Here is a 20,786-nt window from a genome sequence, read left to right as displayed (position 1 = left end):
ATGGTATATACAAAATCATTTTAACGCGTTACACACTAGAAAATTTCATCGACATTCGATGTTTTCCATTTTACTATTTTTTTTCATTTCAATACAGCCTTCTCGCGCTGGCTTTTCTCGTTCCCTTTATACGATTATGTTGTCGATGGGGGTACATACGTATAATATAGTATATATAAGTATGCACGGCTAAATATTATCGTCTGTCTTCGTAGTGTTTGCTTTGAGTAGTGAACGATACAAATCAACGTCAACATACAGCTCAGTCACTGTGACATCCGTAGCTCATAACGTCGTAGCGGTAGTAATAGTTATCGCGGTAATAATAATAAACATTACTCTATAATATTACTTCTGTTGCCGTCGTCATTTATCACATCTACTGCCTGCGCTGTTTTTGTGGACTGCTTGCACGTAAACCTTCAGAAGCGCGCGAGCCAGTTCACTATTGGCCTGGTTCTTCTTTCTGTCTCATGACCACGGCTCGTGTGTGGCCTCCTGCCTTCGGTCCCCTGGTGGCGCGATGCAAATATATTGTATGCACTCGATGAAGCAGCAATGAAACACATCCAATTTACTAATTATATTATGTACCGATTACGCACAAAATAATGCTACACTGTCCATACAAGTGACGCCTGAAAATGTTCTATAATTATTATAATTACCATTGTATTATCATTATATTATTATTATCGTTTAAGTATAGGGAAAGCGGATACTCCTTACTGGAATTTGTTAGTTAGAATACATGAGCTAGAGCTTACTCTAAACCGGCTTAGGAGTTGGCGCAAAAAATTCACCGTGTCATTGCCATGCTTAACTTTTATCGTCCACTCGCAGCTGTTCATTACTAGAATTTATTCAGTGTCACCGTGTATATATTGTTACCATTATAGAGATCCTTTAACTCTGTTGTTTTACCACTAGAAACTTCTAGATGCGGCGGTGCTGAGCGTACTCTTCCAATTGTTGTCGATTCAAGCGACAGAGGCGTCTCTGACTGTGCTGTTTTCAATCATTACGATCCGTTTCCCTGCTGCTTCCCCTTCAGTTTTTCGAATCTTCGGTTCTGGCGTCTTCCACCGATCTTTCTTTCTGGTGAGCCGTTAGACTGGCACAGCGTGTCAATTTAACTGGAAACTATATATTCTATTGGAAGCAAAACAACTCGTACGTGCCCGTTCTCTGACTGCGTCCGCTATTGCGACACCATCATGATTTGATTCCAATGCGCGTGTACGCAGAAATAGATGCACGCTTTACGATATCGATAGATGTCGATGAAGTGAAAGAGCAAAATTATTAAGAGTACCCGCTTGTATCTGATTGTTGGAGACGAAAATCGTCCCGGCTCGGGAGGCACGTCATTGAGGTATTAAAGTCAAACATGGCGATTTATCATTGGAGAATCGAAATCGGCGAGGCTACCAATGACAGGTTACAATGATGTTTCATATCAAATGCGCCATAAATCATATAGATTTCGATTCACCGAACAGTAGCGATTTTGGAGACTATTATCTTGGCCTATTGATAAAGTTAGGTTGTTTCCTAGCCTGATCTAGTTCCATTCCGCATTGGTCGAAATAGATTACGCTTGATTATAGGCAAAGGCGTACATGAGGCGTTCTGGAGGATCGTTTTGACTTGCAGAACATTCACACCACGTTCGCATGCTTGGGTAGCTCGCCAGTGCAGTGTCGACTATGAATTGCAGATGCACCCTGGTTGAAACGAGCAGACGTTAGTTGATGACAAGTTGTCAGTTATTTGATTTGCTTCCATCGTTATCAGCCATGTGAATTTTGTGCTGGTCAAGCAGTTGCTTGTATCTAGTGAAGGCGCCATTGGGATCAGAAGAAGACCAACTGATGTATTGTCTTGAAATTTGCCGAGTTTTAAGTGGCCTCACGTAAAGCCTCGCGTGCCCAGAAGACGACTCTATTATTCTCATTTACATCATACTAGTTGCAGTTCAACAAGATCTCTCTATGCACAACGGTTCACTCCGATTCGTTTTGTTGATTGCCTGCAAATAAATAAAAGAGACGGTTAAACACTGCAGTGGCCACACCGCACGCTGTAAGGGGCAAACCTTGAATTTAAATCGACGTATTAGTGATATCGTTATGCTCCCTGATGTATAATATCCTTATAATGAAAGAACTAATGACACCATATCCAAAACAGAATCCAGAAGTTACCTGAAAAAACCGTACGCAGTCAATATAAGACCCACACATTTACTCGGATTCGCTAACTTGTTCGTCTTCAGAAATTCTTTGCTTCTGCCGTTGTGGGTTCTGCTGCTGTTGCGTAGCGCCCCCAAGACCACCTTGTCCCCCTGGACAACTCAGATTGTGGCGTTCATTTCTTTCGGCAGCCATACTCAGCAGTTGATTGAGTCGGGCGTTCGTTGCATTTTTCCCGACCGAGAGGGTACGATATAAATGGAGCCACTCATCTAGCATTTGCATGACGAGCGAGGGCCGTCGCATTGGAGGTTGCAATCTCTGCAGCGCCACCAGGAGTCCACTTTCCGTCACTCGAAAATCCAGCCACTCGCGAATGAGTTCTTCTTCCTGGCCCATCTGTAATAATAATATATATATATAGTAGAAGCCGTATGTATGAACTAATTCAGTGTAACTACATAAGTCAACTAAGAATATAGAAAACCGCGACGCCGAAATTAAATATGCACACAACTGTCTATATATACGGGTCTATATAAATATAAGCCGTCCATATAGATACGTAAACTAAAACACACCTCTATTTCCGTAAGGAAATGTATAGGCAGGAGTTTTCTGTCCGCACTCATCAGTGGCAAGTAGATGATATCGTCTTGACGGTGTAACGTTGAATGAGCCCCACCTCGTGCAATCACGTCCATATCCGGCGGCTCGATAGGCACCAGCGCCGAGAAATGACCCCTGGTATAGCCCAAAGCTATGGGACTCTTCCAGCAAAAGGACGGACACTCCCATAGTAACGGCAAATAAATGCCCTCGAAGCGGGCCAGTCCGAGATCTTCACCGCGAAAGCTTTTGATACATTTCACCCCGTAGACGATGATTGGCCGACGGAACACATGGGCCAATGTAAAGATATGAAGCTGCTCAAGGGCAGCACCGGGTTGCGATGCCAAGGAAACAAGAACCGCCCAGTCTTCTTGCCACTGGGCTTCGGCCAGTGTATAATGATTTAGATTGGCCTGCCATGCCTCGGCCTCTTTCCACCGAGGATAAAGTGACGCAGCGGCATCGCATAGGCTATCGGCTAAGATACGCCGTAAGGTATTGTCCCGATCAAACACACCCCAAGTCGCCTGCAGCACCGAATCCAATAGGCAGTCACCAGCCGAACGATTCCATAACGCGTAAAGTCTTGAACCTAACCGCTGGGTGCATTCCATACTCCAGTTGATGATCGGCGATTCCTCTTCGAGTTCCTTTTGCACGTCACGATCGAGTAACTCATCGAATAGGATTTTTTGGACGGAGGGATGCAGATGCTCGATTTCAGAGGGCAATGCGAACGTCACGTTGTCCGTAACGAAGTAACACGCAAAATCCGTGCCCTTGCGCTGTTTGAATGATGCTGCGACATGTCTCCTAATATCGGCTGCGGTCTCCTGGCAGACTTCTGATGGGACCCGCTTCGGTACCACAGCACCCGTGTTGTCTAATGCCGTTAGCAAATGCGCAAGCATGTCTTCTCGCTGTAGTTTAACGCAGAGATAAATCAAAGATAGCCCCGGCTCAATGTAAAGTGAACCTGTAAGGTAATTAGAGAACAAACTAGATTTAGCGAACATTTTCTCATTTAGTCTGAACGCAAAGGGATGCACACATCTGGTTTAAGTCGTACCAATGAGTGCAGTATGATTACTTTCTCAGAACGTGTTGCGTATGTTACCGTTTGCTGTCGCTGTTTACGGTTCTTAAGATCACCCATCCATGTGAGGGTAAAGAGTCCATCATATATAATACTTGTTGGTGCTTATTTTGAAACATTTCACCCACAAAATCTTCCCTGTTATTTCTGCGTATGTTAAATTGTGTTATGATGGAATATCAACTGATTACCTTATTTTTACAGTAAGTTGGTTAAATAACGGCCGAATGTACATGTCAGATCGAAAATTCATATATCGCAATCACTTGAGTCGTATTAAAAATCAATTACTGTTAATCCTGTCATTTGGCATGTATTTGCGTCGTGTACGGCGCATTCACAGCATTTAAAATGTAATGAGAAGTCTATTTACGTACCAAAAAATACAAAGTTGAGTGGGCCTTTTGTTGTGAACCCAGTACACTTACCAGGCTGTTGATGATGCAGGAGTAACGCGCGTAGATGTTGGACGTCAACATTTGTTAACGTACGGAAGATATCTTTTCCCGATTCAACGTAACGCAGAACAGGATCAAAATTTTCCTCAAGAATGCCAAGGCACGCATTGAGCCAGAGGCGATCAGCTGATGATATTGAATTGTTTTTGCCTAGTTGTTGTTGACGATTTGAAGATCGCATCGTCGAGAGGTAATTATTGAGTTCTGCCTCTTCGTTCTCGCACGATCCCCCAGCTTCGCCACTATCAGCTGCTGAAAGGCATAGCATCATCGATTTCAGGAAAAATGGGAAACAATAGTCAATCAACTCATTAGTGAAATAATAATTACACAGTTTTTTTTTTTTTTGTAATAACACTACATATTCACAGAAGTCATGTAAAATATGAAGTTCTCAAAGTCTTCTAGCCGTATGTGATGTTAGATGGTACTGTGTAGTCACTTCATCCGAAAAATAGTAGACTCGGATTGCTTACATGTTTCGATAATGACTGGCGGCGTAGAAGCACGTGCCGACGAGCCGAATTGCGGTGATCCAGGTGTGGTGATTCCATTCGTATTGTTGTTGTTGTTGTTCGCGTTCCGAAACGTGTAACACATAACGCAGCGTTGACTCTTAGGCCAATTCGCATACGTACACATAAGACACGTCCATTTCTGGCCACTCCCCCCTGAACCTCCCCCTGGATCACCTCCAGCGCCAATCACTATCAAAACGGGAATGAAACGAATTAACGCATTATGTGTCAGTAAAATTATGCTGAATATGCTGCGGGAATAGTGGCAATAGTTGTATTAATGTAACACAAAAACTTTAAGTTTACAGTTTTGTGCTGTGTCACGAGAACTTTCCGAGTTTTTCTTCGCAAAATGCCACTGGAAGAACTTGAATTCACTATTGATATCACTTTAGTGTATCTGAGATACTATTTGATTCCACAACGCAATCTACCTTGATCACGGCGAGTACATATATATATATATATATATATAACTATATATATACCTGCTCAATTTAATGTATTTTTCCTTACTTAACGCTTACAATCGTTCGATGCGTTTGTTGGGGAAGACAATGTCGAGGTTGAAATTGTTCCTGTTGTCGTAATCGCAGTAGCGTTACTTGTTATTGTTGTCAACGTGTTATGTTGAGGTGGCTGCTGTTGTTGTTGATGCATGAGACCGGTAGCACCTGTTATCGTGTTGCTGGTGGAAGCTTCAGGAGACCCTCTCGTTGGAGGCGACGGACTGCGAGGTAGCGATGAGGTTGCAGGGGATCCCGGCGGGCCACTTTTCGTTAAAGCAGCACCAGGACGCGAGCCTCGGCATTGGACGCATCGTGCGCTCTTTGGCCAATTGAGGTACGTACACTTTGGACAGGGCCATTTACCCAATGGGCCAGGAGATGAAAGAGACAGGGAACCGAGCGAGCTCAAAGGAATTGGAGTATCAGGAGATGAATTCTGATTACTTGAAGGCGAACCTGTACAACCATGAACTATTTTTGTTATAACGAAATCCTTTGTACCTCTGGACGCCTATGGTAAGTTATTATTATTTTTTTTTTTATAATTTTTGTTAATGAATAGCAATTATCCATCTTATAATTCTGTGCAAAGAACATAGGTATACAGGTGGAGACAACTTCTTCCTAGTTGTGAAATTTAAAGATTCTCGAATTTTTTTTTTGTATTAAATCGGCCTTTTGTTGCTACCAACCTGCTGTAGCGTTATTGCTACCGTTGTAAGTTACCGACTGCTTCTGGTGATGTTGTTGTGTTATCGCCGAAGCTGGCGGGGGCGTCACCGCCCTTGGCTCGGTCTCCTCGATGAGGGGCGCCGGCGGATGTGCTCTTCCCGCCCCGCAAAGGGTGCACCTCAGAGCGCGTGGCCAATTTTCGTACGTGCCTGTGAAGAAAAAGAGGTTGCGAATAATGAACACGACGTAAACTTATTTGCCGGTAATCATCGACGTACCCGAAAAGTGTATTAAAAAAGTTATTTAACTGTCAATTGCATTTAATTTTGAGACTAAAAAATGTTTACAAAGTTGTTTCGTCGAAAAATCCGCTGTCTCAATGTTAGGTTACAGGAATATAGTTACGCAACTGGAATATAAAGTACGGGTCCTATTAATATATTGTTATAAAAATTAGATTTTATGTTGATATCGGGATATTAGCATAAAATACAATTATTTATATGTAATTGGGCCTAACTTACATCTTGAGCAATTCCATTTGTCGCTTGAGCTCATGGGGAGAGCACGACGATTAAGTACAGCCTGCGTCGGCGGGCTGAGCCTCCCGCCTAGCAGCCAAGAAGCAAGCTGACCGTCCTACACGCGATAATAAACTGGGACCACAAATACGTTCGACAACTATCCTACCGTTCTTTTTCTACCTGATTCGTTGCACTTTTAATCCCAATCTCCTAGTATCGATCCACGACCTAAGGATACCTTTAAATCCACAGGTAATTCTGAAAACGGAAGCAACTAAAGCATAGTAATTGGTTGTTAGAAAACAAAGATAAACTTTTAGTCAAAAAACACATTTTAAGTTAGGTGAATTTCTGATCAAGCATACAAGTCAATTATTTATATATAATATATATTTATTGGTATATAGGTGTAACTATTTTTCAGATGCATGGTGAAATGTGTCCCTTTTAGAAGTACTAATTTGCCTTATTAAGCAACGCCTCATTTAGTATGACTCTTATCTCGCTATTTCTCTGTTGGCTCTGAAAGATATGAATACGGGTTTCTTTCTCCTAGGCCTTTGTAGTTAAAATCGAGAGAAAAGGCAAACCAGAAGACAAATTATTCTTGAGACTAAATAATCAAGACCTGCGTTTGTACTACAAATATTGACGCTGTTCCTGTAAACATTTCTACTCTGCCCCCCTTTTAATATTTTCTTGAGCTTAAATATGCCGATTTCGTTCGAACCCTGGCTGGGGGATCAGTCATGGCGCTCTACTATGCACGGAAAGTCACTGCGATAACCATAATAAATAACGAGATTTGGCAGTCGTGCCACCGGGCGGGAAATACTTTAGCTGCATCAGTTTTCGGCTTCGCGTTGATTAAAAGCTTTGACATTTTATTGAAGCGAAAGTCGGTATCTTAAAGCGCCCGTACCGTAGGCATAGGGAGATCAGAATCGGTTTACATGACCTACTTGATACATATATTTAAAACAAACAAATACAACGCAGCAACAAGCCAACATATCATTTAGAGAAAGCTAAACTTATTTCGTAACTACAAGGCGCGATCAAGGCCACATCTTATGTATGTTTCCTGTCCCCCGACTGCTGATTAGCTAAAACTCCTCGTCTAAATAAATAGTGAATCCTCCTTCTTCGTGTCTTCCACGTTCCTATACCTACTACACACAGCCAATAAATGGCAACCTTATACCGACGCCAATCAATTCCGATATCTCATTTCCGTCCCATTTCCAATACTCTTACGTATAACTTTTATCATGTTATCTAGACCTTCCAATATTTGTGGATTACTTTAGAAGTACATGCTTAGCGCTCGTATATCCTGTTCGTGTACACAGCAAACTTTTACTTTGTCCTATTTAATGTTGGTTTCTCCTTTTTTTGCCTTCTTATGTGACTAATTCACGGTTCTCATCCCGACAGCCTCGTCGGTGCTGCAGAGTCCTTGTCAGACTTCGGAGTCCAATTCCGATTCATTAATACTCCTTATCTTTGCTCTACCGGCATGCTACTACAAGGTATTAGTCGATCATAAATCCTTGCACTGCTTTTGTCCTTTAGCCTTACTAATGTAATTCAGTGAGTTCCCGTGATGTCAAGCAGGATCGGTACCTCAACGGCCTTTTGACCTTTGTAGTGCGTTTACCTCGTACAGGACAACCCTATGGTCCTCTGATTTTATTATTTTACGAGATTCACTCTATGGACATTTCATGATTGATGAGTAACACGGTATGATTTAACCTGTTTTACGTGCACTCTTATTTTGTGTCCGATATATAACACTCGTCATGAAGCTTTGGTGTTTTTCTATTGCTTAGCCTGATTTTCTCTAACAATCTCAAGAGGCCCTACGTAGCTTTCTATTTTAATAGCGCTTTTACTTCACGTGGCCTAGTCCCTTCCAATGGCGTTGCATTGCGCTTTTGTTCCTTTCCGCGCTTTTAATTTCGGGTTGTTGAGGTGACTCTGTTGCCATTTTTAGTGCTATTCCACGATTTTGTTTTTGTAAAATGACAGTTTTTATACGTATATTTATTCTTAGACTGCCAGGATCTCATGGGAATTATGGGCCTTAAATGTTTGTGCGGTAGCTTAACTGAGGATCATTGGTTCTTGCAAGTTGACAGCGCACCGCGTAAAATTATCTGCTTTGATCCACTATCGCCCATGAGCTCCCCATCGGCCCTTACTGAGCCCTCGGCGCTCCGTCTGCCTACGATTTACTCGACCTCAATATTGACCTCTCCTCTACCGGAAGTTCAATATTAACCCACTCAGAGAACACCCTACGCTAATCGCTAAAGTAGAATGATCTAGATGTCCCTTGAGTAGTGAGTGATAACTGCTTTTCTTTTATTAGTTTTATCCATCTTAATTTAGGCGCGACGAGCTTTTTAATCTTTAGCATCTTTAATCGCTATATCGGCATCATTCTACGATTTTTCTTTGCTCCAACTCCATTCATATCCAGCCGCTTTGTATGTATAGTCGTCTGGGTTGTCTAATCATGGGCAACAGCCCATGCACACTAGTGACTTGTTTACGCGGTCATAGACAAATTCCCATTCGTTTATCTGCGATTATTTACCAACTAGCTTAACCCGTCTGTCCCCTTTGCATTCACTTGACTTATGATTGTCACATAACAGAATATCACCATTGAGTGTTGCACTCTTGAATGAAAATACGTTCGTTTCTGTCCGTGGCTTAGCTCGTGCTGGACTGATGCTGTGGGCCATTCAGGGCTTTTTCCTTGATTTATTGGCTACTAGAGAGGTCTCTTGAAATGACGCTCCTTACTTGAATCTGGATCTGATACCCATCTTAATCTACCGTATACATCGACGCAACAGAACACCGTGACAGTATGTGACACATAAGGTCCATACTTCATAAATGAACAGACAAATAATCAACGAATTTTGAGAGCACCGATAATGAAATCGTTATGAGCGGGTTTGATAAGCGAATACGGTGGCAAAGGGCCGTGGCGAAAGGAAGGGGCGCGCGATACTATCGACGACGTTGTTTTGTATCGCCTACGAGAACTGAACATGAATCAAGTAAGCATAGTCGTGAACGCAAACACTAACATTAATCAATAATAGTCTATTACATTAATAGACAATCCATTAATCAGTGCAGAGGACAATTACGGATACAAAGATAGAATCGTATTGTAACCAGCACAGCGTCAATTAACGTTGCAGCGGTAGCAATTACTCAGTGTAGGTCAACGTTAGTAACGCAGCTTCTTCGGCCGACCGAGTAGTAATCCAGTGAGCCTGCCACACTAAATCGAGTAGGTTGAATGTAGCATGATGAGCAAAAATGTCCTGCCTATCAGTTGTTATGCTGTCTATAGCTTGAATTGTCCTTGCGAAGGATGGTAACCGTGAACGGCGATAAGCCTATTGTCCGTGGCATGCAATAACAAATAGCTTTCTGACCAGACTAGCCAGAAAAGACATGTTGCAATCAAGGTCGGATTCAAGTGTTGCTACTATAAGACGATAGTAGCCAATCTGACGCTGCTTTCTTTAACATTGTTCCTGCTGTTGCTACTGCTGACTCAGCCTCTAAGTCTGCCGCGTAGGCCACTGCGTTGTGAGTGCAATGGTATGATATCATAGAAACAGAGATCTTTAGCCTGCGATATATGGTTGTGCTGCTCTGGTCTCGTCTTCAGCCAAACAAACCCAGCTATTGACGATCCTGTGACAGAATCGTAGAAGCTATCGCTGGACCCGTCCTATTGAACTTCAACAACTGGAAACACATGATTCATGCTAACCAGTATAATAAATATTCTTGGTATAAACAAATTATCTTGCCGTCACGCCTTGCAAATAGTTATATCCGTCGTCATTGCTAGATGTAATTGCGTCTTATTGGTCATTACGAAGTAGGGTATTTAGAGAAGGTTTACTTTTTTCATTGTATACATTGGCTTTGTTGAAGTTGCCCGTTGACCAGTCAAATGTCGCACTTCATTTATCAAGTACGGTTAATAAAAACACTCGGTGTTAAGCTTTATGCATTTTATCTGAATCTTTGAAACGCTCTTTTCACACTCACAAAAAGATCAAGTTTTTGTATATTTTACGGAAGCTCATGCTTGTCGAAGCTATAGGGGACCTCAAACGGTGTCCTTCCGGAACGGCAGTCGCTGGTTTTCCTAGCGATGAGTCAGTCTAGCAGTATTTGTATAAAACTGCCTAAAAACATTTCATCTCTATGGTAAGTTTTTCGCATTGTTCGTGAATAAGTATAGTGGTTTAAGCTAAATTCTAAGCCCGGTGTAGTTTCAATGCATCCATTTAACCCTACCTATTCCTGCGGTCCAGTTGATACGCAACCGTAGCTCCATGTGTATACATATATACCGACAAATAAACGCAAACAGTTTTCTAGCGAACGAGTAACAACTCTAGAATCTCCATAAATGTATATTTTCGCCAGTGCGCCGCGTGCCAATTTGGTAGACGTACGAATTTTTACGGCTTGAATAGCGTTTTTCACTTTGCCAAACGCAAAAATATATACTGCGAGCCAACTCTTTGGACACAATGACTGATGATTGTTGCTGGTAAGCATTGCTGCTTTTCTTCTAGCCCATGCCAGGCCCATAAGTCATGTCTCTATAGGTATAACATTAAATGCAGGATAGCCGTTTATATTAAGTGCACTTCCAAAAGGCATGGACATGTTGAGCTTTGAATCGTCCAAGTGTTGGGCACCTGAGGCTACTTGTCTGGACTCGCAGCGGAAATAGCAACGGTGGCGGCAGCAACAGCAACGAGACGACAAGCCGAAAGTGGCACCAGGTACTACGCCTAGGCTTTTGACTTTGACACAGAGCTTGCCCTTTTGCAGTATATACCGACCGCGCTAGCAACGGCTAGCGCACACGCTAGAACAACTTCGGCCCTTTTGCCCGTTGTGACTGGACAGTGAACTGGAACAGGCGCTCGAGAAGGTCTGACGTGGAACCGGAAGGACGTGCCGATTGCCGATTTGTCGAGACAAACAAGTGGTTAAAACTCTGATGCTATACGCTCTGCAAGCTGCCGTTCGCCCACAAAACTCGATGGCTGAGTGGTAGTGTCGTCGCAGCTTAGATATACGAACGCGATCGATGGAAAGCCTCTGCATGAAATATTCCTCATAATTTCGAAGCAAAAATATAAACATATCAAAATGACAACAGCAGCATAATCTATTTTGATGTGGAAAAGCATACGGTAAAGTATCCTGAAAAAATGCTTGCACAGAACAACAATTTTAGCCATTAGCGAACGATGGCTCAGTCTGAAAAGTCCGCTGTACATTTGCTATCCTATAACATATATTGTACGCAAGTAGCCCTGCGAGTTTCCTCGGCTTGCTAATTAATAATAACAAAATAAATAACTCATTAACATACTTGTAACAAAAAAAAATTTATTTGATTATGCATGTGTGACGAAATCCAATCCATGCACCCGTCTGCACACAGCAGACCTCATCATCGACGAACGTGGTTTGTTTAGACAAATTCATTTTGGAACTGAGGTCTCGCCTTCAGTATAATACGAGATGGAACAGCTAACCTCCAGTTAATGCATATATTACTATAATTAACGACACATGAAATTTCTTATTTCTCGTTCTCACAGTAAGTGATAACATATCAATCAAGTGATTAATAAAAATAGGACAGACAAATTCAGCTCTGAATATGCCCGGTTTCCTTCATTCTTGCTATTACACATACATAATAGCCAATAGGAATAACTCAGATTTCATCAAAACGGGAACTTTTGACGTATATCTTCATCGTAATAATCATTAAGGACTTTTCAGGTCATATCGTTACTCGCATACGATTTACCTGTTACAGTGGCGACAATTACTCGCAGTCAATTGAACGCAACACCCATTTATACATTCTTGTTTCCACTGATAGATTTCGTTCAAAATGCTATAGCCGATAGTATCGTTCAACGACTATGTACTTTGCGGTTGTTATCGCTTTTACGGCGTTTTGCTTTATCGGCACTTTGACAGATTTTTATTCCATACAGGGAAGCAATATCATCTAGCTGGGAGATGATCGATCATCTTCGGTAGGTGATATACAGCAGATTTACTGTCCTCGATAGAACATATAGCCTCTGTATTATAGCATTGTATCATTAGTAAAATTATATAGCCATACTACAAATTGAGGCTATCTATTTAATACGAAAAGCCAACAAATACGCAATTTTCTCTAGTCAATGTATCATCTTTTCGCCGCACTCGGCATCATTCACGAGAAGAAAGAAGAAAAACCTGACTCGGAAATGCGGACGTCTTTATTGGCAAGTATGGGCGTCAGAACGCTTATTCGTTTGATCTGATCGTTCGCTCATGCCAAAACATTCGATGCAACACGAATTTCTGATCAAGGATTGCCTCGATCAGCGCTGCCTACCCATACGGGTGCAGCATGCAATTCCTGCTGCGGTCAATACTTTGCACTTGAATTATGCATAGGGTAAATCAAAAGGCCGTCCGAAACGACGTTCCGGGTGGTCGTAATTGTTAAACAAAATTAATTGAATCAACTGTTTTTTTTTCAACATCTAGAGCCCCTGTTAATTATTTGATATCCTTCGAATTTTTCAGCTGCATACGTAAACTTTAATTAGCATTGACTACATTTTGACATCGATGTTTCTTTTTGGACAAATTAACGTTTACAGTATGTTAGATCATCAATCGCATCAACTTTTCGTTCTATTCCACTACAAATGAAAAGCCATTGTTTTGTCAAGCTCTATAAGCGGACTGCGGTGGCCAGACACCCGCAAGCCCAAAAAAAAGCCTACGATCAGCAAAATTAGCCTTATTTTCCTACCGTGCTTTTTTTCCTTAATGCAAAAGCTTCTAAATAGGAAACTTCATCTCTTGAAGTAAAGTATTGCTATTGCGGCTGCCTTCGAGAGCGTACATTACAAAGAATCGCTTTTCTTTTGTGAATATTTTTTACTCTCCCTGTACCTGTTATCGTAATAATCATCATTACAACTTCTGCCGTTATTGTTCGGCGCGACCTTGATATTGGCAAGCATCATCAGTAACTGAAAAGTGACAGGAACCTTGAGATTACTTGTAGCAAACGCTGCGACGGCTGAATGCTCGAAAGTCTTCTTCTTTAAGGCGATGCACAAACTATGCCGTCTGCCTCTTTCGTCTACTCTTCTGAGGGACACACATGATTCGCTGAAAAAGGCAGTACTTGCGCTCGCTGTTATCGTTAGGGCTCAAATAAGACCAAAAGAACATAGCGATTTTTTCCTTCGCAAAACGTTCGCGCTTCAGAGAAGAATTCAGCCAAACAGCTGTTTAGACTCAAACGAACACTCAGAAACACGTTACAATTACATGAGCAACGTTATTATGGGAATAAATTCCGTTTTCTGTTACAGCCAAGTATGCCTTTCTACTATATTCGACGTTCCACCTCTATGTTGATCCGATTGCAGTTCATGCTCCAGGGTGAACGTTCTTCCTCTACAGCCGTCCTTCCAAGGTCTCATTCAGTCTTCTGGCTGGACTACCGCCTTGCTAATTATTCCTCTATAACCATACCTATATAAAGCACAAGGAAGCAACCCTCTTTGTTATATAGACAATGATTAAGCAACAACAATACTTAGTCAACTTAATGGAGGTCATGTAATGCGAAGTTTTGTTAGTCTGTTCGATACATTTTTCAACTTGTACAACAAATCTTGTTTTGTTAGCGCTATAACAGCTTGAAGCCCGGACCAGAAACTAATAAAATTGAGAATCACCAGTGGACTAATACGATTCGTCAATCCCTGTTAACAAAAAAAGGCGCGCTTGAATCCAATAGTAATACTACGACTATACGCATCTAGCCATCACTGACTTCTCATCACACTTGTTCCGCCTGCCGTTCGATGCCCCGTCCCCCATTAGGTATAGTGTTTGTAACGTTGGGCTTGTTTTATATGCGGTCGCGTCATCCACTCACTTTATGGCCGGCATTATTAAACGCGACGATTTCGAACAAACTGAACGATCCATACAAAAACCACGCACTTAAGTTATGCATGCACACCCAACTAATAGGAACAAGTTCTCCAGCGATTAACAATTCGCTCCAAAAACGCTGTATGCGACCTAATGTCCGCATTTGAAAACACAAAGGAGCATGGTGGAATAGCGATATGAAATGGGACCACCGTCGATAGTGACATCTGAAAATTCAAAGGCGGATACAAGAAGGTCGAGATCAACTAGGCGGCACTAAGGACAACTGCGCATAATGGCCCGCAGAAAGACTGTACTTGCCTATACAGGACACAACATGCCGGCCATGATCGTTTAGTGGTTCAACCACCAAAAACTACTGTCCACCAGAATAAGCGGATATGGGCACATTCTCTGTCTAGTTCGGTCTCTCTAGTAAAGTAGCTATCGAAATATTACGTGTTGTTGACGCTTCAACGAAGCGATCTATTTTGCGATTTAAAACTGTAATATTAGCATTTACCAGGACGGACATATATACATTCCGAGCATCACTCAAGCTTTCCCTATCTGCAAGGCATAGAGTCACATCACTGAGAGAAAATCGTTGTTTAACGACGATAAAAGCGAACTTAAATAAGGCTCATAGTGGTGCTTGATTCAAAACGCTGTGTGTGTCTTACTAGAAATTGAAAAATTGATTTCAGTTGGTACCAGATTAAATTCAATACTTAGTGAAAGAAAATTGCTAAGAATGCTGTATCGGATTGGTCTGTCGTGAATTAGATAATTATATGGGACTAGATAATTGGTTGTTAGGCCAAACTGACCTCGGTAAAACTACTTCCTTGCAAAACCTTTCGCTTTCTCCCTCGATCTCTCTCTCTTTATATATATATATATATATAAAGTTACTGAAAAGAAACTGAGTTGATGTATGCTGATATATGCAAAAGACTAGCTGCTTTGGTGCACTTCTAGCTGAGGACGTTGCTTTTCGCCGTTTGTCTCTTTCCTATGTCACAACCGAGATCAGCATCGACGTCGTCGTCACATCCAAAACCAGTTGACTTTGTTAGCCCTCATACAGCAATCCTTTGCCCTTTTTCCCAAACGTACAAAACTGTGCGAAAGGGTGGCATCCAGAAGCGTCTTGAAAAATCAGACTTAACCTTTATCCTACCATTATTTTGAGTCAGAGTGCAGCTTCCCACGAATTTCATATCGGCTTTCAAACCTTCCCGTAAATAAATTGAGCGACGATAGAAATGATGCCACTTCAGTAGATCGGCCGCACTGTTTACATTCACTATTGTAAGAAAATAAACTTGTCTTTATTTTGCTATGTAGCTGCATTTCTGCCTAGTTTTTCTGTTAGATGTGATAAAATTTTAGAAAAGGATGTTTATCTGCTATTTTTGTACTAAATCTGTACTAAATTTGAAGAATTTCTATTATTGTTTTGTTATTTTAGTTAGTGCACCGACAATGTGGCTTGCCGTATCTTCTTATTATAGTTACTCTTTTTTTGTCATTTTAACAGGGGCTACACAGGCGTCATCTGACGCAAACTGCTACATAGCCACTTGGAACGGGGCAACTACGTGAGACACGTTTCGACGAACGGAAAAATCGAAGGCTTGCAACTGACATTGAAGGAGTAACATTATTTACAGCGCTCTAGATGTTCGGACCAAAGATGTCTCATAAATAACACCTAAACCACCGCCCTACCGTAAGTCCTTGCCACATTGTTGACTCGAAAGGAAATAATTGCCAGGAAAGTGAACAGTATAAATAAATCCCATACAGCATTCTCGAATTCGATTTTGTCCCTGCACAATCAGAAACCAAATTGACAAAGCTACACAGCATGTACATACAAAAAACAATACCAGTATTTGAAATAGAATAGTAGAAACATTTAAGCGAAGCACTATGTGGAACGCTTGTTCAGGGAACAACGCCATGAATTTCAACACGTTTCTCCAACGTACTTAGAAACGAAATTCTAAGCATAGGGTTTAAAAGGCAGCAAGTCAAACTATCTAACTACACACCATAGAGAAAGAAAAGACCCAAAAAAATTCAAATCAACTCATAATTTCAGCAACTGAAAACACTACTAGATTATAACGTATGCACAAGCATTAACCGCTACGCATCATAAATACAATTATGCCAAAAGTCGTCGAGTCGATGTGTTTTTTTGTGAGCTACAGTCAATAGACTCACAACGTAAGTTCTCAGATTTATCACGATGCCGATCTCAGTGGTTTGACACACAATCATGCAGCAACCCGGGCTTTTCCGTCTATACGAAATATCATCAGAAGCCTGTCTCCATCTATCTATATTGTTGGGGGCACAGAGGAGTCCAATTAGATGTATTCATGCGCGGGCGAAGTAACAGATAAACGATGAGGCTCACCCTCTTCCTTTTGCGCTTTTAAATATAGCGGTAAAGACTTTCTTTTATCTCGAAGGTCATTATAATTGACCACGATTAAACGAATAGGAAGTTTTAGTAATTACGTTTTCTCCCCAATTGCAACATATCTGAGTCATAAGTTGTAGCGTACTATAACCGAGCAGCATCTTCTAAATATCGGCATGCGTAACACGTTATCATTTTTCTGTAGTTAACGTTTCATGTCAACAATCGAACCAGATATACTGTTTACGCTTTGTTTCTAGCATGGATTTCAAGGGATTCATTTTAAATAGCGGTATCTTTAAGCGACGATCTCTAATCTTGAGCCCTATCACTGACCGCGTAATCAGCGATAGGGCTACCGTGCGGCGCGTACGGTAGTACGCTGCAACGCTGAAAATAAAAAGTCACCAAGCTTGTCGTCAACAAAATTTGTTTGACATGTCACAATCGAGCGCTGAATCTGCGAAAATTCTGAGATTGACAAACCAGGACAGCATTGATATCCATGCGATTTTTCCGCACCATATATATGTATTCTATTTGCCGAATTTTGTAACGGCTGTATCAATGGAGGCTGCTAGGCTAGTAGTTGTTAAATACCAAACTAAATTATATTTAATCCAATAACACTCGAAAAACGTCTAGGGGTCGTATGGATCGTTTCAGTGTTGTCAGCGAGGTCGGGTAGAATAAGTAGACATTATTTTAGCGCTCAAAAAACGTATATACGCTGTGTTTGCCACGGTAAATAATAACAACAGAAGATGCTAGACGCATAGGAGCGGAAAACTTGTAAAAACATTCTAACATCAGGTTTAGACAAGTAGCTGATCGTATACAAATGTCGGCATTAGGACTGCCGTTAGAGAAGTCATAGAATGCAGTTGAAAAAAAAATCATCACTTCAAGGTCAACAGCGCTTTCCGTTCACTCTCAAATGACGTGTAACTTGCCCAATACTAGCTAATACGGCTGAAAATATCATAATAAGCGAGATCAACATAATGAAAAAAAACTATTAATTTTAATATATGAATAGATCGTTACAATCACACGAGATATTTTTTTCTCACGTACGAACTCACGTATTCACGTACGTATTCATTGAATGTTGCTAGTGAAGTTTCTCAAAGGGCCTGGCTACTGGTGACTCCGTCTGACTGAACGATTAACTTTTCCATGAAACCTAGCATCGGATCAGGCATGCCTGCAAAGTAGCCAGAAAGCACCCTCCTAGTTAGGTAATGTCTTCTTATTATATTTGCCAGTGGGTAAGTTCAGGCGATATAGCTATGTTTACGATGTATACACTGTGAGTCAGTTTTCAAAGGGGGCCTGTTTGAAAACAACGTACGAATCATTCCGCTTCGTTAAAAAAGACACTACAACTTCCTCTGTGTGCAGTTCTCTTCGAGCGTAGCCTCACTAACCAAATCTGCTAAATTTCCATAATTTTTTTCGGAAACAACTACGGAGGAATGGTTTACGAGCGCAACGATATTCTATGGCGCCAAGTATGCTGGAGAAATCAAATACATACCATCTATGTTAGCCGATATTACAAATACTATATATACTCACTGCTATGTAGTTTCCCTTGTACATGCATAAAAATAACGTTCTTTTAATCACTAAGACGTTTAGGAAGTCATTATCATTACAAACACCAGTGTATGATGCATGTCGACCGATTGCATGATGGTCATTATTATTATGAATTATAAACTTTATGGACATATAACACTGCATATATTATCAACGAAGACGCCCCTCGTAATTAAAAGGTGTTACTGCATCGATAGAGGGTCAGCGATGTTCATAATGTTAATGTTAAAATATATCTATGAATCCACCATGGATACAACCATTGCGCTCTCGGCTACATGCAACTACCCCTTAACCGTACAATGTCCTCAGCGTCCTCGCAAATAATAAGAGAGACGACGAAACCAATATAATATAACACATTGTGGTACCCCGCTGTATACTTCGAAAAGTTCCATCAATTCTGTATCAACTAATGTTAAAATTTATACTCAGGCAGACTTGTATATTTGTGCTGAGTCTGTAAGCCTATTGATATATTCCAATGCCAAAAAATCACATATGCGTTTTTAAAACAATTTATTTTTCCTTTTTTAGACTTTTTATTCATTAACTTAATAATTATACCTAATCAACACTTGGGAAATACAATAAGCTTTTATATTCTGTATTAATTAATAGAATCACAAGTTTATACGATACTGCAAAAGCCCTTTCCGTACGTGTTTCTAACCCTCACGTGTCAAATAATAGTTTTGTTTCCTCGAACGAATTGTTCTATAATAAAAATCTCATAAAAGAGATACCACTGTCATCAACTTGGGCTATCATATAGAAAGATGACTTCTGTCTATGGCTTGAGCACATCATCGTTAGCCTTATCGTTTTTCATGGATTTGATTTTTGCTGCACTTCTATATAATCTTCAATTAGATCTTAGTTATTGTCGCGGCCAGTAACACGGTTTATGATGGACGTCCGTCCCGTTAGACAGCGACACATTTTAAATATGACCAGAAATGGTCATCTGGTAATACAAACAATAAATAGAAGTTTAAACACAACGGTGCTGTAAGGGGGAGGTTAAAAACCACCTAAGATCATCCCAACAGAACCACATACGGGGATCGAGTCCCGCATGATGCGAAGCAATTTTTTTCGTTATGGATGCACATCCTATCGCTTTCCACGCGTAAAAGTCTTTTATAGATAGAGACGTTAAGACTTTTATAATTATAGTACATTAATGAATTTAAAACGAGAGTTCCTTCAAGCGCAATCGTGTAAACTGCTCAGCTTGTTCACGCATAGACTGAAGTTTGATATTGGCGGTTGACCGTGAGCCATAAAGCTCGCAAGAAAACGTAAAGCCTATGTTGACCATCAACTCACCTATTATGCTGCTTGCATGAACTTCATTACATAGCTGACAATATAGTTATAGCTGAGGCATAAGCCACTGTGAGACTAAGTTGTATGCGTTGAAAAACACAATACTTTTGATAAATGTAGCATAAAATAACAATAGTAAACAACAATTAGAACTTGATGAAGCTAATAATTGACAGCCTGGGACACAAAGATGGAGATAAGAGCAGACATTCGCTGCGTTTCACCGATGTAATGAGGAGCAATAACGCGGATGCAAATTTTAATGAAGCTGTTGTGGCTAGTGGGGCATAAGCGCTACGTTTGCTTGGGAAAAAAGTAGGTGTTCACGTGATGCTTCAAGTACGTGCTACCGTGAAGCACTTTTGTTGATTCAACCAAATTTTGATTAAAGTTAGAATGTTTGTAACGACACAGGGACGATAAAAGACAACATTAACTTTCTTAGCTTGGTTGTTCGGTAGTAACACATTGGCCTCCTAACCTTTGGGACACTTGATAAGGCAGTGTAGCTTGGAAACCGAATATAGACACTTTCAGTTTCGTGCGGAGAACCGCCTGTCTGAAACAATGCTTAGCGGCAGTAGTAAACTCGAAAGCATCTAGCTTACTTTAGTAAAGCACTATTGTATATCGGCGCGTTGCTCCAGGCAATAGCTGTATGGACGCTATTTTATTCCTCATAAAAAACAATGAAATTTATTCTGCACGGGTCGACTGAATTCAATGAATAGCCCGGGCGTTACGTAGTAGAAACTACCCTGAAATAAGCCTACACTAACAATGGT

The 20,786-nt window shown here is 41.0% G+C and overlaps 1 protein-coding gene across 5 annotated transcripts in view; it reads right to left on the bottom strand.

Moving 5' to 3' along the window:
* Window positions 1-54: 54 nt before the first annotated feature.
* Window positions 55-20,786, bottom strand: part of trbd (ubiquitin thioesterase trabid) — a 29,178-nt gene continuing 8,446 nt past the window's right edge. For 2 of the 5 annotated variants that reach the window (XM_022839526.2, XM_086969943.1), the window contains exons 2-10: window positions 18,162-18,271; window positions 6,585-6,858; window positions 6,081-6,269; window positions 5,407-5,844; window positions 4,838-5,068; window positions 4,332-4,613; window positions 2,777-3,783; window positions 2,208-2,594; window positions 55-2,032 (exon numbers count right to left, since the gene is read on the bottom strand). In XM_022839526.2, coding sequence (XP_022695261.1) covers window positions 2,247-2,594; window positions 2,777-3,783; window positions 4,332-4,613; window positions 4,838-5,068; window positions 5,407-5,844; window positions 6,081-6,269; window positions 6,585-6,618 — 2,529 coding nt within the window. In that variant the 5' untranslated portion in view covers window positions 6,619-6,858; window positions 18,162-18,271 and the 3' untranslated portion in view covers window positions 55-2,032; window positions 2,208-2,246. The remainder of the gene's footprint in view (window positions 2,033-2,207; window positions 2,595-2,776; window positions 3,784-4,331; window positions 4,614-4,837; window positions 5,069-5,406; window positions 5,845-6,080; window positions 6,270-6,584; window positions 6,859-18,161; window positions 18,272-20,786) is intronic. The other 3 variants (XM_086969944.1, XM_086969949.1, XM_086969950.1) reach the window with 2 other exon arrangements.

Source organism: Varroa jacobsoni, unplaced genomic scaffold (genome assembly GCF_002532875.2).
Source record: "Varroa jacobsoni isolate VJ856 unplaced genomic scaffold, vjacob_1.0 scaffold_90, whole genome shotgun sequence".
Classification (NCBI taxonomy): domain Eukaryota; kingdom Metazoa; phylum Arthropoda; class Arachnida; order Mesostigmata; family Varroidae; genus Varroa; species Varroa jacobsoni.
This window is presented reverse-complemented; position numbering and strand designations above follow the sequence as displayed.